Source organism: Lates calcarifer, linkage group LG6 (genome assembly GCF_001640805.2).
Source record: "Lates calcarifer isolate ASB-BC8 linkage group LG6, TLL_Latcal_v3, whole genome shotgun sequence".
In the NCBI taxonomy this organism is placed as follows: domain Eukaryota; kingdom Metazoa; phylum Chordata; class Actinopteri; family Centropomidae; genus Lates; species Lates calcarifer.
Window position 1 is genome coordinate 4,090,974 of NC_066838.1, and position 17,829 is coordinate 4,108,802.

The 17,829-nt window shown below is 39.2% G+C and overlaps 2 protein-coding genes across 6 annotated transcripts; both read left to right on the forward strand.

Annotated features, from left to right (window-relative positions):
* The first annotated feature begins 1,161 nt into the window (after window positions 1-1,161).
* cav4b (caveolin 4b) lies at window positions 1,162-5,184 on the forward strand. Of its 4 annotated transcripts, none has more exons than XM_051071039.1 (5): window positions 1,162-1,413; window positions 1,843-1,971; window positions 2,048-2,280; window positions 2,925-3,112; window positions 4,700-5,184. In XM_051071039.1, the coding sequence occupies exons 3-5, from the start codon at window positions 2,053-2,055 to the stop codon at window positions 4,887-4,889; spliced, it is 606 nt and encodes a 201-aa protein (XP_050926996.1). In that variant the 5' UTR covers window positions 1,162-1,413; window positions 1,843-1,971; window positions 2,048-2,052; the 3' UTR covers window positions 4,890-5,184. The 4 variants fall into 4 exon arrangements, with proteins under 4 accessions (XP_050926996.1, XP_050926997.1, XP_018530869.1 ...); XM_051071040.1 differs by having other exon boundaries at window positions 1,848-1,971; XM_018675353.2 differs by lacking the exon at window positions 1,843-1,971 and having other exon boundaries at window positions 2,014-2,280.
* A 346-nt stretch (window positions 5,185-5,530) lies between these two features.
* fam50a (family with sequence similarity 50 member A) lies at window positions 5,531-17,766 on the forward strand. Of its 2 annotated transcripts, none has more exons than XR_007813369.1 (13): window positions 5,531-5,801; window positions 6,076-6,160; window positions 6,460-6,559; window positions 8,223-8,344; window positions 9,559-9,632; window positions 10,032-10,098; window positions 10,220-10,281; window positions 10,429-10,505; window positions 13,079-13,133; window positions 13,235-13,313; window positions 13,480-13,528; window positions 13,688-13,758; window positions 15,028-15,132. XR_007813369.1 is itself a non-coding variant. In XM_018675350.2 (13 exons), the coding sequence occupies exons 1-13, from the start codon at window positions 5,691-5,693 to the stop codon at window positions 17,477-17,479; spliced, it is 993 nt and encodes a 330-aa protein (XP_018530866.1). In that variant the 5' UTR covers window positions 5,532-5,690; the 3' UTR covers window positions 17,480-17,766. The 2 variants fall into 2 exon arrangements, 1 of the variants encoding a protein (XP_018530866.1); XM_018675350.2 differs by lacking the exon at window positions 13,235-13,313 and adding an exon at window positions 17,471-17,766 and having other exon boundaries at window positions 5,532-5,801; window positions 15,028-15,138.
* Window positions 17,767-17,829: the final 63 nt, after the last annotated feature.

The window sequence follows — 17,829 nt, forward strand, 5'->3', positions numbered from 1 at the left end:
AAATCAGAGTTTCTCTGTTTGAAGTTACATGCTAACCAAGTCAGTCATAACAGTTACTTCCGTTTCACTGAATTCAATAATCAGAGCTTGATCATGATCAATCATCAGGTTCAGTTGCTTGCAACAATAGAGCTGGTGGGTTTGTTGAGAGCAACTTCAGTTCATCACCAGAAGTGATTTGGAGCAGCCTGAATGATACGAACTAACATCAAGAAACTCCAAGTCCAAAAAGTTGTTGTGTTATCATGTTTGTTGATGTTTACAGCAGGGATTTAACCTCTAAGGGTAAATCTGAGGGGTCCTCAGATGAAGACACAATTATGGAAAGTTTTCCCTCTTTATACCACTAAAAACTCTTCAACTGAAACAATCTAAGAGGGGAACATCACTCTTTAGCTGAACTGCTCAAAACTTGCAATGTAACCTCTGACATGGCTGAGCGGTCATGAGTAGACAACTTTGTTTTTAAAGGTCATAAGCCTCTGGATTAGGGAATGCTAAACTTGACAGTTTATTCTTAAGGAATATATTTTGTTTCTGATTTTGTGATGACTGTAGCCTTAAACCTGCAGTGCCAGCGCCAGAAGATTGGCTATTTTTAGAGTAGAAAATATGAGAAAATAAATATATTTAGACTTGGCCTTTTTCCAGCATCCACCTGTTAATCTGACCACAGGTCTGAAAACAAACAGCCTGCATCCTCAGACTGGAAATATACTAGCCATGCTTCAACAATGTAAAACACAGAGATCATATTATATATTGACTGTTACACATTAAGTCTGTACAGCAGTATACAGGCTGCTATACAATGAGACAGATGAGACAGAATCCAAGAGAGAGAGAAACTATGAAGAGACAGATGGAGAGAGAGACAGATGGCCCACTGCCTGCCACAACCACCCGCCAATGCCACCCTGCCATAACCTGTTGCCAACCCATGCAAAAACTTCGAGATCTACTGCTTCTTACTCATCATATGTCAAATGCAAACATGAATGCAGAATCCCAAATTTAGACTTGTTCACTTAATTATTGGTGTGTGCATGTATTTCATTGTTTCAGTTTCTGTGTTAAGACAGCACCCCAGTGCTGTAATGTGATCTTTTAGACCTATCCACTCCTCCTCCTAAAATAACCTCCTCCAAAACCACCCATTACACACACACACACATACACAAGGAGTGAGGGACACTATACCACATTAGCACTTCTGCCTCTCTAAGTCAGTGTCAAACACTGTAGGTGTCTGTGCGCCTCTGTATGAGTTCTCATATGCCAGATCAGCTCTGAGGGACATTGTGATTAAGCGGTTGAACTGATCTCATTGACATTTTAGATTAGCACTCTCTGCAGGGCTCCCCTGCCCCGTCTCTGTCACTGATACAGGATTAAGATAACACTTTAAGTAAGGTAAGTCAGACATGACTCACCATTTCTACTGTTGCTGTCCCAGCTGTAGATCTGCTACAATGAATTCTCAATAAGAATATGAATTACAACTACAGTTTGTCACCTTGCAACATCTGTTTCATATATATTATATATCTGGTACATGCAAGTTGATTAAAAGTTTTTTAAGCAATTGTTTTCAGTTTTCAGGGATTGTACCCAGCAAATGTGTTTAAATTGGTTCATTTTTTATTGGAAACTCCTCACTTTAATTTAGCAAAACTAACAAAGATATTATTAATTGCTCTATCCCCTGTGGGGGAAAAAATATAAATAAGAAAACTGATAGAGAATAACTGCACTGTATGTGTTTCATTTTTGACATGTAATTTTAAAATGACCAGCTGCTATTTACAGATTTTGGTGTGGCTTCTTTTTTGGGGGCTAAAGAACAGGTGGTGGAGCCAGTGCTCAGCTCACTGTTACATGCCTGCAATCTGCTGCTCGACTGTACATTATGCGTGTGTATGTGAGTGAGCACTGGTAGATGTTACAGTTAAAAGCAAGATCAGAATGAAGGTATCCCAGTTCAATTGACCGTTTGTGTTCATCTGTCTTCAGGCATGTGCAAACAAACATGTGCTTCCTCCTGCAGTGAGGATGATGATGGTGAGTGATGACTGTCTGGTGGAGTGTAAGATCGACGATGACAGCGATGGAGATGAGGGAGGAGGAGAACAGATGAACACTCCTCCTCCTCCTCCAGAGTTTGCATCTAAAGCCTCCACCCCAGCACCCAAACCTCCGACCCCTCCCACAGTCCCCGCTACGCCCACACCTACCCATCCTGTCAGCAGGGACCCTTATGGCATCAACAAGCACCTAAAGGTCTACATTGTCTGTCATGGTAGTGATACTGTTTGCACTTGAATGTCTGAAAGTCAAGTTTTTTTTAATTGTATTTTTAAATGCAGGACTTTTTTTGTAATGGAATACTTTTACTTTAATGTACTGGAGCTTTTGAGTACATCCTCTACCAGAACTTAAGCTTTCTTTAGACTCTGCCAGTTTCTGTTAAAGGATAACTTCAGCATGTTTTAACCTGGACCTTATTTTCTAATGTTTTTAGATGTAAATAATTGAACGGGACAGAAATCTTTGCAATCAGTCCACTATTAAGCAAGCTGGAGTCTGTTTTTAGAAAATATAACATCTCTTATCTTTTCAGAGTTCATGACAGACACAGCATATTTTGAAGGAAAGAAAATGTTGCATGCTCAAAAATTTCTTCCCGCTAAATGATAGTATAGCAAGTCCTTATCAGTCCTGCAAATTCCACCAGTGATGTGGTCAGTTTTATTGAGCTTCTGTCTTCAAATATTGCTCAAATCAAGATTTCAAAAATCTTTCTTTTGAAGATCTGGAGACCGCCTTATATGCTTTTATCTTCTCATGCCTTGAGCACTGTATTCTACAAGAGTCAGTAATCTTTGTCTCACCTGAGGCTCGTGTCTCTTGTTCCCTGTCTGCAGGTGGAGGTCAGTGACGTGCTGGCAGAACCTCCTACACCTCGTAGCATAGACCTAGTGTGGCTTTACAGTGTCATTGGCTTTGAGAGGGCTCGTATCTGGACGTACCGCTGTCTTACCTTGCTGTTTGCTGTGCCCTTCGCTCTCCTCTGTGGCATTTTCCTGGCCATTCTCGCAAGTCTACACGTCTGGTATGCTGGTGCAAGCATTAGACAGTCACATACTCACTCAATCAACAGATTACAACAGAAGATACACTATAATACCACAACTGCTCTAAACTTACTGTTCCCTTGTGACCCCTTGCTCTTTTTTTAGAGTCTAAGTTAATATCTTTTAAATGGTGGCTCTGCTTGAACAACAGTTAAGGGGGTCAGGAAGATAACTCATTTCTCACTTACAGTATGAAAAGGCATCTACTTGAAATAAGATTTGCTTGTATTCACTTGTTCTTGACTAATACTTTTTTTCACATTCTATCCTCATCACTACTTCTCTAATCCTCTCTATCCTTCCAGATAAAGCAAAAAACAGACCAAAAAAACCCAAACTAACTTAGAAAAAATTTCTTACTTTCAAGGGATGGATCAAGGTAACACTCTCCATACTTTATGACAGTGTGCAAAACACAAAAAAGCTGTTTGCTTAGCTCTCTGCAAACAGCATTTTTATATCTTCCAAACATGTTGTTCATCTTGCTCAGCCCTAATCAGTGATGTCACAGCAGGTATGTCACTGAAACACCTGCTGTGACATCACTGATTGAATTTGTTGAAGTGCCAGCATCCATCATGTACCCCCTGTTTATGCCTGTAGGGGAGAATAGATCCAGTTCAGAGGCAGCGATGAGCATACAACATAACAGACATGACTTGTAATGATGTTTTGGAGTCTTTCGGATACATTAATTTGCTCAATTGAACTCAATAGGTCACAAATGCAAGATATACAGTGGGTTCCAAAGGTCTGAAACCATTTTTCCATTCACTCTCTACAAGTATGAAACAAGTCATTTGTATGTTCCCCAGGTTTATGTGGCACATTGGGAATGTGACAAATTGTCCTATGTTCCCAGGGTCTTTCCAGTTCTATGTGCTCTCCCAAGAACACACTTCCTTGTGAAACTATAGCCAAAAAGTGATTAACTTAGCAGAAAGAACTGAACCTGGCTCCATTCAAAGGCAATAAAATCTGCCTACTAGATCAAACTATTCCTTTAAATCATTCTTTGATTCCCTATTGTGTGCATTGTTTCTTGAATTGACCAGTAATTGTTACACCACTGCCCTGTATGTAACAGTGCTCCTTACCTCTTCTAAAAACCTTAGTTAACCAGTTTCTTTGATATTATCTTAATGGTCAGGGGAACCAAACTGTTTTTTGCTGATAAAATCAAATGATAGCAAAGAAAAATGATCTTTTCTGCCATCATGACAAGAGAATACCTGTTTGAGTGGAATATGGCTGTTTTGGATACATTAATTTGACTTCTGTAAGCAACAACTTGTTTTTTCTCCACCCAGCACAGTACTCACAAAAGTAAGCATTTTAGATATTGTATTTTGGTGTCACGGGTTACCATTTTGGATGTTGCTTGCTCAGGGATTTGTCATCTAAATTCTTAACAAGATACAAAATTGCATGTTTGTTTGTTTGTTTTTGCTTTTTTACACATAATCGGTCTCTTTCTATTTCTCCTCCTCTCTCTGTCTGTCATGACAGAGCAGGAAAGTTTGACACAGTCTTTTAATTAAATCTCTCTCTTGCTCTCTCTCCAGGTTTGTGGTGCCTTGCATACAGCTGAGCAACACCTTCCTTCCATGCCTGCGCTCCTTGTGTATGTGTGCTGTGAACTCTATCATCTCTCCTTTTTGTTTGTCTGTAGCACTCTGCTGCAGTCAAATTGCCATCTCACTGTCTAACAAGGACTGGCATCAGGTGAGGGACAAAGAGGCCGCACCAGTGTGAGAAATAGCAAGTGATACTAAATAATTGAATGACCAAGTGAGTGGCAGAGAGAGTGAGAGAATTTTGTTTAAATTTGCATGTCTTTTTTAAAATTTTTTAATTGGCAGTTCTGTAACATGGTAGTGTTACTATTTGATATTTTTTTTTCTACATGTAAAGCCAATTCAGGAAAATCATTGTTATTATTATTATTATTGCTATTATTATTATTGCTATCATTATTGTCTTTCATTGTACACTTAAGCTGCAATTCTGTGTATTAGGCTACCAATAAAATGTAAAAAATCGTCAACAATTCCTCAGTCATTTTTGTTTTGTTTTATCAAATAGAAAGTGTGAACAGAATTTTGAGTCAAGTTTAATAAGTCAGTAAATCAATAAATGCTATCGATCTGAACGTTTTAGTTTTAGAATTTCAAACATTTTGCCACTTCTCTTTTGAAAATAATGTTTGGGAACATGTTTGGGTTTGCTTTTAAACTGTTGCATAATGCATTTTGGATGGAAATACACAAATTTTCGTATTCATTTCACCTAAACACACCTATATGCCGGTTTTTGTTCGGTCGTTACTGAGTTCGTAATACCGTGGTTTCCTGAGGTACATGAAGGCATCTTACGTGTCATAGTAACTACCCAGCATGCACTTCGTCATCGCCATTTTTCTTGTTGTGATAAGCAGAAAAGCCTTCCTGCACAAATCTGGAAAAGTCTGCGTTTTATTTTAGCATTTACAGTGTCTTTCTTTAACTTTTGTCTGAAGATTTCTTGTAAGCGAGCGTTAAAAACAGAAAAGGCGTCATGGCGCAGTACAAGGGAGCTGCTAGTGAGGCTGGGAGAGCCATGCAGCTGATGAAAAAACGAGAAAAAGAAAGAGAACATCTCGAACAGCTGAAGCAGAAGATTGCAGAGGTTTGTAACTTTTTTTATCCTAGATTATATTGTTGTTTATCAGTCACATGGTATTACTGCGAGCTAATTTTGCCCTCAGTCTTCAGTCAAATATATTTAACCATTACAATAGAGAAAGTTCCTGACGGCCTGACGGCCAGCAGGGTCAGTGAAGGGGTCACTGTTACAGATAATAGAAGAATGTTAACATGTGAAATAAAGCATACATCACTGGTATTATGGGCACCTTAACTCACCTTTATTCCTGCGCTCTGCTGTGTCTGTTCTCTCACAGGACAACATGGTCAAGTCCAACATTGATAAGAAATTCTCAGCTCACTATGATGCTGTAGAAGCAGAGCTGAAGTCCAGCACAGTTGGTAAGTGTCTTTGCTGTTGCTGTACCTAAACCATCCTGCGTTACTACAACATATCATTTTTAGGTGAAGAAAGGCCTGGGCTGTAAGTGTAACTGTGAGTGTAACTTAAAGAATTTAATATGTGATATAGTTGTGTCAGACGCAGTGAAGGGTTTCAGCCAAACTGACAGCTGGAATGGATCATCTGCACCCAAAATAAAAGCTTGTTGTATAACTTTATAACTAGTTTTTGATATTATTGCTGATGGATAAATCGATGTGAACCCTGTGAACAGTCATGTGTTTTATGTTTTGATCAGGTCTGGTGACGCTGAATGATATGAAGGCGAAGCAGGAGGCGCTGGTGAAGGAGCGAGAGAAACAGCTGGCAAAGAAGGAGCAGTCCAAGGAGCTCCAGCTGTGAGTTATTGCTTACTGTCTGGCTTACTTTCACACAGTAGTTTTTGCTTGATGATGTGGAGCGCATATTTCTGGCAGTGGCAGTGCTGGCCAGCTGTTTGGCTAAGGTGCTGTACATTTTTCATGTGAAGAATCCTCTTATGCACAGGAAGTAGGAAGTTTCATTACACATTTCTGAGAGCAGAGACAAAATGATTTATTGCTGCTCTCAGTACGAAAAGTTTGCACCAAAACAAAAACATCAACCACAACTCTTACAGGTCATCTCTGAAAAAGATCATTGAATGGCTAGAGCATGTGGACAGGGTTGTCTCCCTGTCTTTCATGGGTTAAGGGAAGCCTTAATGCTACAATGCATTATGATATTTCTAGACCAATGTTTCCCAACGTGGGGTTGGTACCCCCGAGGAGTTCCAAGATATATATATATATATATATATATATATATATATACATATATATATATATGTTAAGATATATCTGCAGCCTCAGACGAGACACCTGTGTCTGCCAAGGTGCATAGTTGTACTCTTGTCGGAGCACATGCACACTTCTTGTACTTGTAGTGTTGTGAAACAAATTGGAGAAAGAGCCTCGCATTCACCCTTTGATGGCAAAATATACAGTACATGTCAAGTCAAGACAAGTCAGTTTTATTGTCACAGCGCCAATTCACAACAGAAGTTATCTCGAGGCACTGTACATATAGAGCAGGTCTAGACCGTACTCTTTATCTTATAAAATTTACCGAGAGAGACCCAACTAGCATCCCCAACCTGCCGAACTAAAAGTGGTAACCTGAAATCAGAATCAGAATAAAGTCAACATCATGTGGACCATCACTGAGTTTTCTCTGATTTTTGCTTTTTTCACCGCAATCTTTTTCGGCCTCTGCGGGGGCCACATTGGTGGGGTTTTTCTCCATTAGTGGGGTTTTTCTTTTATTTTTTTTTCAAGCTCCTTAAGACGTAGTAACTGTAATGTCATCAGACAAGTTTGGTCAGTGCCTGATTTGCAACAGGCTGTTTTGAAATAACAAAACTACAAGAAAACAACAAGTTGTCCTCAGTTTCACTCACAGTTTTTATTGTTGAAAGAAGCTTGTCAAAGAATATAACTAACAGTGACATGTAAAGACAAATAATAAAAATGAAAAGCTGAGAGTAATAAATCCTTCTATCCAGTAAGACAGGCCAAATGCCAAATGACAGGATTATAGCTTGCTGATCTTCCAGCTTTTGTATGAAGTTTCAGATGTTATCTGTGAGTAATTACAAATGCTTTGAAACAAGGAGTCCACTACAGTTGGAGCAGGATTTATGAAGCAGTCATATCCATGGTAACAGGAAACAAGCTTTGGCTTAAGGGTTTGTAATTATAGAGGAATGTTCCCACAAAGCTGAAAAGAAATATAAAAATGTAAACTCTGGGTCATGTTCAGCCTGACACACCAAGCATATTAGAGCCAGGAACACACAGATGTTTCTTGAGGTGCAGTCAATAATACAAAAATTTTGTTCTGCTAGGTACTAGATAAACGTGGCTGATAATAATGCAGCTGCAACTGTGTCAGACTAACTTTCCTTTAGCTCTTCTACAAAAACATACTGTTTATTTAAAACATATTTGAGTAGGTCATTATTTATGTTTTTTTTCTTTGCAGCAAACTAGAGAAACAGAAAGAAAAGAAGAGAAAGGAGGAACAGAAGAGGAAAATAGCCAGTTTATCCTTTAATCCTGAAGACGAAGAAGAAGATGAAGAGGAAAATGAGGACGAAGAGGATTGTGAGTACTGATGTGAGGAATATTACAGTTTCAACTGTATACTAGATATCCAATTTTGCCGGTCCATTCTGGTGTAGAACCGGCTGTGCTGACATTTGCTAGGCTAGACAGGTTCTGACTAATTAAAAAGAAGTTTGCATCAGCAATGTGCACCAATGGCGTTAAGACACTAAATCCAACTTGTATTGCATTAGAAATAAGCAATATAGCACGATTGACACTATGTTTCTAAACAGACTTAACAGAGCCACTAGTGTCTAATGAGCAGTGGGGAGTTTAGCTGAGTCCTGCAACATGACAGGGATCAAATTTCATTAGAGGGAGTGGGCAAGATGTGCAGAGTGCATGCATGTTGTGCCTGTTTATAAGAAAGGTCACTTGTTTTGTGAGGTGATGACAAGAAGAGACACAACAGACGTAGTCTCATAGAAAACTAAAACTGGGCCAATATGGCAACATTTCAGATTTGAAGCCAAAGAAAGAGGTGAGTTGAAAAACGTACACAAGGCAACATGTAAACACTTCAGGAAAAAAGTCATGGCAAAAGGTGATAATACATATAATTTGCATACTCAATTGCAAAAACGTCATGCCTCCATCGCTGCACAGATGTGCTCTACACCAAAGGGAGGACAGTTTTCTGGATCTTCTGCTTCAACACAACTATCAAAAAGTTACACTGAATGGCTGTTGTGAGAAACAAAAACAGCCTTGTGTTATATAGTGGTGTTGTTGTATAATGTTTTTAATATGTTGTCAGACATTTAGAATAACAGTCTGAGCCTTGACACATCGCAGTGGCCAGGTACACTGTTCTTGCTCAGTTCGGCAGCAATTCCAAAGATTTTTGTCCCTATCATTCATTTACACTCAAAAACGTAGGAAAACAGGCCTAAGTAAATAGGCCTATTTTTTGCAAAGAGGGTTAGAGATGAGAGGGTTGATGCCACTTTGATGTCTGTATGCTAAATATGAAGCTACAACCAGCAGCTAGTTAACTTAGCTTAGCATAAAGACTGGAAGCTGGGGGGATACAGCGTGTAACAGGGGCCATGTCACCACAGCAGACCAATGGAGACTCCACAAAGTCAGAGGCCTGGGTATAGCTTCTTCCTAAGTCACAGTCATTTTTACGTTTTGGACTTAAAAAAACAAGTGTTTTAATTACAGAGTTTGCCCAGTAGATATGTGTTTTTGTCTCACCCTAACCCTAGATGTGCCGGCTAAGAAGAAACTTGGGAAAAATCCAGATGTTGACACAAGTTTCCTTCCTGATCGGGACAGAGAGGTGAGGTCAATGAGAATAAGACTTGCTGTGTTTAAATCAAACCAATAAGACTGATGGTCTTACTTGGTAAGCCACAGGAAAATGCACAAATCCAGCCATCATTAGGGCAAGTAATAACCAGCAAATACTAGACTAACCCAAATATACTTTTACAGTTGTCCATGTCTGTTTATATTTAACAAAACAAACAGATTTCTGAATGATTGGCAGCTTATGTGCTACATAGGGTAGGGTTATAAGGCTGGAAACAAGGCCACTCATGCTCTTCACTCAAGTAAATTTTTATACTTTGACATGCTCAGTCCAGTTTCTCTGTCATGTAAGTGTAACATGGTTTTGTAATATACAGTAAATGTTAACATTTTCACTGCACTGATATTGTCTGCGTCTTGTGTTCAGGAGGAGGAGAATCGCCTCAGAGAGGAGCTCAGGCAGGAGTGGGAGCTCAAACAGGAGAAGATTAAGAGTGAGTGTCAGGACCACCAGGAGCTTTGGAGAATTCCTCACTGTCTTGTCTTTTCATTGCTATAAGTACAAAGACACTCACTCTCTCTCAGTTTAACAATGGTATGTGTCTTTGTTCCCAGGCGAGGAGATTGAGATTACATTCAGCTACTGGGATGGCTCTGGACATCGCAAGACAGTCAAGGTAAAATGAGCTTCAACACTAGTTCATGGGGTTGTGACTAGTCACCCTTGTTTTGCTGTACTGCAGTGCACATGTGTGTAGAGTATTGAATTTAGGAGGACATAACAGTGCATATTCTCATTGTCCTTGTGTATATTTCTCCTGCAGATGAAGAAGGGTAATACTATTCAGAACTTCCTGCAGAGAGCCCTGGAAGTCCTCAGGAAGGACTTCAGTGAGCTCAGGTGAGGCAGTAAAAAGGAAAGAGTGTCAATCAAACATACACTGTCACTATTAATGAATGAATGAGGGCACTTATCAATTCTCGTGGTAAGTTGATTCCATATTAACAATAGGTCATCTTCTTCCTTTGATTTCCTCTTTCCCACACTTGTTGCTTAACAATGCAAAATAAATTGCCAAAGTAAAAATACTGTTTTGCCAATTAAAAAAAGATTAGCTTGTTTTATATGGTGGTTTTCTGAATACATGTTTTTTTAATTCTTATTTATTTACACTATTTAGAGTGTTATGAGTTTATGCATATATAATTCACTAAAATTAAACACAAATGTAAGGTGTGTAATTACATCACCTACACTTTATGTAACTTCCATGATGTATTTTTTGCATTGCTGTTACACCAAAAAAAGTTTTTCTGTTTTGAATTTTATCATAAAACCTAACACTGATGCATCATAATACATCCATCTGTGAGCCAGATCTTCACAGTGTTTTGTTTGGACTGAGATGAGGCTGAAAACACAGAACATCTAATCTTATTTGAATAGAACACATATAGTGGCAAGAAAAAGTATGTGAACCTTTTGGAATTTAATGGTTTTCTGCATTAATTTGTCATAAAATGTGATCTGATCCTCATCTAAGTCAAGGATATTGACAAATATAATGTGCCTAAAATAATAACACAAATTTATTTTTTGATCTTTCATGTCTTTATTGAACACACTAATTCAACATTCAAAATGGTAGTGGAAAAAGTCAATGAACCCTTGGAATTAATAGCTGGTTGACCCCCTCTTGGCAGCAATAACCTCAACCAGGCGCTTCCTGTAGCTGTGGATCAGACCTGCACTGTTTAACTGCATCGTTCAGGAGGAATTTTAGCCCATACTTCCTGGCAGAGCTGCTTTAGCTCTGTCATATTCTTTGGACATCTCATGTGTATGGCTCTCTTCAAGTCATCCCATAGCATCTCTATTGGATTGAGGTCTGGGCTCTGACTTGGCCACGCCAAAAGGTGGATTTTGTTGTTCTGAAGGCCATTCTGTTGTGGACTTGCTCTGGTGTTTTAGATCATTGTCTTGTTGCATCACCCAACTTATACAGAGTTTCAGCTGACATACAGACATTCTCACATTATCCTGAAGAATTTTTTGATACACTTGGAATTCATCTTCCCCTCAATGATTGCAAGCTGGCCAGGCCCTGATGCAGCAAAGCAGGCCCAAATCATGATGTTTCCTCCACCATACTTTTTGGTTGGGATGATGTTTTCATGATGATATGCAGTGCCCTTTTTACACCAGATGTAGTGCTGCGTGTTCTTTCCAAATAGTTCACTCTTAGTTTCATCAGTCCACAAAACATTTTGCCAATACCGCTGTGGAGTGTCAATGTGCTCTTTCGCAAACTTCAGGCATGCAGCAATGTTCTTTTTGGTAAGCAGCCTTCTTCGTGGTGTCCTGCCATAGACACCCTGCTTGTTCAATGTTTTACGGACTGTAGACTCATGAACACAGATGTTAGCCAGCTCCAATGACGCCTTCAAATCTTTGGCTGTCACTCAGGGTTGTTTCTTTACCTCATTGATGAGTCTTTGTTGTGCTCTTGGAGTCATTTTGACTGGGCGCCCACCAATGTTCCCCCTAATTTTTCATGTGTCTGAGCATACACACAAACTCCCTGAGAATTCCTTGGACCACTGTGAGCAACATCAGACGTGCACACTGTCGCACACTGTAATTTTATGCGCTACATAGTTTTGCTGTGCGCGGAGAAAGCGGGAGCAGTGCGCGATTGCGCAGGTGCGCAACTTAGAGGGAACTGTTGGCGCCCTCTTCTCAGTAGAAGTAGCAACAGTCCAAAGTGTCTCAAAGTCCCAAAGATTGTTTGCCTAACTGTAGACTGGTGAATTTCTAAAGTCTTTGAAATGACTTTATAACCCTTTCCAGCTTTATGTAAATCAACAATTCTTGATCGTAGATCTCTGAAAGCTCTTTTTGGTGAGGCATGGCTCTCATAAGCGTATTCTTCTTGTGCAGAGCAAACTCAAAAAGTTTTTGTGGTTTTTATCAAAGTAGTAGTTTTTGTCAAAGTAGCTCTAGTCCACACCTCCAAACTCATTTTCTTAACTCATTAATTTAAGGGTTCACATACTTTTACCACTTGTACTATGAGGTTTTTCTGGTTGCTCTCAATAAAAACATGAAAGGTCTACATTTTTTTTTGTGTTATTATTTTAGGCACATTATATTTGTCAATATCCTTGACTTAGATGAGGATCAGATCACATTTTATGACAAATTAATGCAGAAAACCATGAAATTCCAAAAGGTTCACATACTTTTTCTTGCCACTGTACACAAGAGGTCACTCAGCTACACACACTCAGTCTGTCTGCCACAGTGTGTTCTTCAATACTACCACTAGAGATCGCCATCGCCAGAAATGTTCAAATCCAGCTAACTGAGACTTCAAACTGGAAAAACAAGTCTGTTTTCTACCTGGAAGTGAGTGGACCAGGTGACATACTGTTTACTTTATCTTCACTGGACTTCATTTCTCCTCTGTGCAGGTCTGCTGGAGTAGAGCAGCTCATGTATATCAAGGAGGATCTGATAATCCCACATGTAAGTGCTGTGTGCAGTAATGACACACCCATGAAAACCACAGCTGAACTGTTCCTTCACTTTGTTTTGATTTGGCCCATTTCACCTCTCATAATATTCAGGTGTTACAGCACCTTGGATGTGTGTCTGTGCCCAAGAATAACACAGACTCATTTCAAGCCACACATTCTGGTTGCACTGGTATATTTTTCACTGTTTAACATTAAAGTAACAGCATTGATTGCTAAAATTGATGTGATACAATGGTGTGAGTTGTGAGATTATACTGGTTAGTGTTTTAGATCTGTCCTGCAGCTGTGGCACGTTTTCTCTCTGAGAATGTCTTCTTGCTCTTTGTCTCATTCAGCACCACAGTTTTTATGACTTCATTGTGACCAAAGCCAGAGGCAAATCTGGTAAGTGAACTCCAGCAGCATCCAGACCATTCATATAGTGTATCTTGATGTGTTTTTAGGTGTCAGATTCTGAAGTGGTAAGTCACTGTTTCTGCACTTCATGTGAAACAAATGAAGCTATGTTCTTGCCTTTTGATTTTTAGCTTTTTTCTTCCACAGGTCCTCTTTTCAGCTTTGACGTCCATGATGATATTCGGCTTGTGAACGACGCCACTGTAGAAAAAGATGAGGTGAGGTTTTTTTTTTTTTTTTTTGGTGGTTGTTGTAACTCCTCCACCCAGTCAACAGCCATGGCCAGAGTTAGTATTTTTTCAGGTTCTGTCCATCAGGTGGACCACAGTCAACATTTAATCAGATTCAATTTGGATGGATCAAGGTCACTGTAACTGCAAAACACATTTTTGGCCATAACTCAACACATCTCATAATTAAGGTAATTAACTGCAACTGGACTGGTTGGCACACGACAACCGTGAGGAAGTAATTCTGTGTTTTTTTCTCTTTAGCAGCAAAAACAGGAGAACAAAAAAAATGAACAAAATAAAAAACTTTGATCTGAACTAATTTCAACCATAAAGCTAACTGAGACTAAAATGACCAACAGATGCTCAATGGAATATTTTTGTTACTTTGTATTGGAAGAAAATCGTAAGAAGTACTAAGATGAACCAGACTTTTCAGCAGAGGAAACTTCTCTTCATATTCATTGCTGCTGGTGTGACTGTGAGGCTGACTTTCCAAATCCATAGGGCAGAAAAAACAAGCCAACCCACTGACTCTTTTAATTATGTATTTGTTCTTTTATTTCTTTGTCTTCCTCTGCAGTAACCTTTTGTGTATTTCACTACCCACATGACAGACTGTTTCTTGGTTGCCTTGTTACTGAAGTCATCAACAATAATGATAATTATTACAATATAATTTTGTGTCGCAGTGTAAAATTATAGAATGATGATATCGTTTTCCTTGAAAGAAATATAACAAATAGTTGATAAATGTTTAGTGCAATTCATTTCCGTGCTTAGACAGCATGCACAGAAATGAATCACAAACTGCCAGTCACGTCACAGGAATAGAGGTATGCATTGCCCAACCTAGGTTTCCTTTCAGTCAGGTTAGTCTCTATAATTAGAATTGTTTTTCTACCTGTTGCTGTTTGGCAAGTGTTTGACACTTTCTGACCAAAGAAAAGTCTTTCAAAAACAGCCTTTAAGCTTTCCTTTGACATTTATATGATGATAATTATTGATATTGAGTAATATGAACATTTTTATCAGGATAAGATTTTTGTCCATATTGCTCAGCCCTATTTTAACAAGCACTCTAGTTTGTATGGGCAATAATTATTTTGAAATTCACTGGAGACTAAAATTCTGAATTGAACATGTGGGATACCAAAGACAAACCCTGTGGTGCCCACAATGATGAGTCTGACACAGACTGCGCATGCATTTAAAAGCTGTGTCAAAGTGAACCAAGCTGTGTTCTTTTGCCTTAAGTCTCATGCAGGTAAAGTGGTGCTGAGGAGCTGGTATGAGAAGAACAAGCACATCTTCCCTGCTAGTCGCTGGGAGCCATATGATCCTGAGAAGAAGTGGGACAAATATACGGTGAGAGACCTTTTGCTGAATGTGGGCGTGGTTCATTTTAGTAGTTAATCACCTAGTTTCCCTGAAGGGATCATTCATCTTTCATCTTAAATTTGATCTGCCAACTAAAATTCCTGCCATAGTGGAGCATTTAACCACTAAAAAGTGAGATTATTCTCAGGAGTTAATAGAATCCAAAACAGCTAAAAGGACAGTGAGTACTGAACTTGGATTCGACAGATGGACTGAAGCCCAGCAAAATTACAATGCTGCTCGGAGTCTGCTGGAGGTGTAAATTGGCAGCTGTCTGCCAGAACAAGTTTATAAGGTGATTTTGATGTTGTGTTTAGAGTTTGTGGAGCGCCTCCAGAGTGGCCGTGAAGTTAGTTACTGCAGGATTAAAGCTGCAGTAAACAATGTAGTATAAATGTCTTTAAATGGCAGCAGGAAGTTAAAAAAAGTTTTCTATTAAGGTTGAGGATTTATAGTCTATTCCCAACCTTTAAATCGTTGCCTGTATCTCCGAGTTTTTTTCCCCCAATTCAAATAGGTTTGGCATTGTGCTCCCTCACAGGTTTAACATTGTCATCTTTGTCTAGCTGGAATGACCATTCTTGACCAGTAGCAGCATTTGTCAACTAGTCACAGTTGTTCACAACTACAACTTCTGTCCTCAGGTTCATGTTTGTGAGTGGAAACAAGAATTTCACATCAGAGTTTCAAGTCCTGCTGTCAGAAATCGGCAGGCATGTTAAGCAGTGGCAGTGCAGAGCAGACAGCTAGAAAATTGTGTTAGTACAGAGCAGCTCCGTACTGTGACAGACGTAAAGAGGGAATAATTTAACATGAAGCCAGATGTGAAAAAAACTTTTCTAAAGCAAAGTGGCCCATGACTAATATGAGAGGTGGTCATGTGACCAACCTGGAGATATTACTGGGATGATATTACAGCTGACAGTAGGTGACATTACGCTGCCAGGTGTAACAGAGGATGATACCGGACAGAGACTTGCATTAAGTCCCTGAGACAGCTGAATGCACAATGGGACAATTTTCCAACAGAAACTGCAATGTATACATTTCTGTGCTGAATTATGTAAAAAAAAATATCTTAAAAAACAACCTTGCATTAAATAGGAATAAACCTGTTTATATGAGTGGTTGCTGCATGAGGCCCATTGCCTCTTTCTAGTTTATTTCTTTTATCTTGTGCACATCCATAGTGACAATTAATGATGCACGTTAAAAGGAAATAGAACTGGATATAAATGTTATCTGGATGATTTGTGTTCAAATTGGCCTTCTGATTTTTAAAGGGTAATATTGGAAAGAATTCAGAAGCTTTGTAGTGTTGGAGAGTATATTTTCCACCACTAGATGTTTTTTTAACACAGTTTTACACTGAGTTACATCCATTTGGTTGAAATATGGGAAAACTGAGAAAACCAAAGAATTTGAAGGAGTGAACATGAAGGTGATTTTTATCAGCTCATCTCAAGATGTGGTGGAGGATGGGACAAGCTGGTGGTGCCAAACAAAAAAACATACAAAAAAAAAAGAAGAAGAAAAAGAACTTTATCAGAACAAATACAGAGGTGGCACTAACCAGCAATTCTAGTTTTTCCTGACTGAAGTTACCTATTGTCCTCAACCTCCCACCACATCCCTTTTTAAATTATTCTTAAAAAGTTTGCTCAAAACACTGCAGCTACAGCTCAGGAAGAGCAGAGGGAATGAACCTTGAGGGCATGCTCCCTTTTATTGAGAACCCAGAATGATGATAGGCCAGCTCAAACTCCTAGAAAACCAATAAACAGGCATGATCAGGACCGCACAGGTGGAAACCCCTTCGTGTTAGTAGCACCTGGAGAGAAAACAGAGGAGCGGGAGAAAAAGAAAAGTAGGAGGAAAAGAAAACACACACACACACACAACAGGCACTTTGTCTCCGTCTGACATGTAACACGCTGAAGTAAATCTTCACTCTAAACCTGTGTTCACGTGCCAAAGCAGTCTATGATAGAAGTATTCAAGTATTTCCTTGAGGAAACTGGATAAACTGTGTGCGCTGCATGTTGCCACTCTACCTACGGTTGCTCTGTGCAGAGAATCCCGACAGATCAGCCAGCGTTTTCTTGCATGGGCATGCTGTGACATTAGTGCATCCAGATGCCTGGCAAATACAGACTGTTCTCTACGGCTGAATTATGACCAGTCATTATTATTTCCTGAAGAGGATTAAATATTTGGACACAAATAATTCTGCAGTCATCAATTTATTATTTAGTTTGGACATGATGTTTTGGCCTGGGTGAGTAACTTCTCTCTCACCCTTTCTCTCTTTGTTTTTCAGATCCGATGAAACATCTGCAAAGCAGTCTTCTCCAGTCACTGGAATCTTTGATGCAAACTTTTTCTTATTCATTTCCATCTTATTTCACACTCTTGTACCTTCTTGTATAGCTCATCTGTGCTGCATCAAGATTTGATTTTTAAAAAAAATTCTACTTGATATTTGAAATACTAGTTCTCCCAGATGTATTTGAACAGCCAGTGTAATGTTTCCTGTGAGAACAACCGCAAATTCATATGTACATACTGTAGCTCACAAACATGTGTGCTCAATAAAACAAACCTGGCTTCAACTCACTGGACTCATGTCACCTTAGCTACTTTAGCCTCTTGTTGAAAACATGTTGATCATTCCTACAT

Coding starts and splice junctions, on each gene's coding strand:
- cav4b (XM_051071039.1), top strand. CDS start 2,053: ATGATGATGGTGAGTGATGACTGTCTGGTGGAGTGTAAGATCGACGAT. Junction 2,281..2,924: donor GCATCAACAAGCACCTAAAG/GTCTACATTGTC, acceptor CCCTGTCTGCAG/GTGGAGGTCAGTGACGTGCT. Junction 3,113..4,699: donor CTCGCAAGTCTACACGTCTG/GTATGCTGGTGC, acceptor CTCTCTCTCCAG/GTTTGTGGTGCCTTGCATAC.
- fam50a (XM_018675350.2), top strand. CDS start 5,691: ATGGCGCAGTACAAGGGAGCTGCTAGTGAGGCTGGGAGAGCCATGCAG. Junction 5,802..6,075: donor TGAAGCAGAAGATTGCAGAG/GTTTGTAACTTT, acceptor GTTCTCTCACAG/GACAACATGGTCAAGTCCAA. Junction 6,161..6,459: donor GCTGAAGTCCAGCACAGTTG/GTAAGTGTCTTT, acceptor TGTTTTGATCAG/GTCTGGTGACGCTGAATGAT.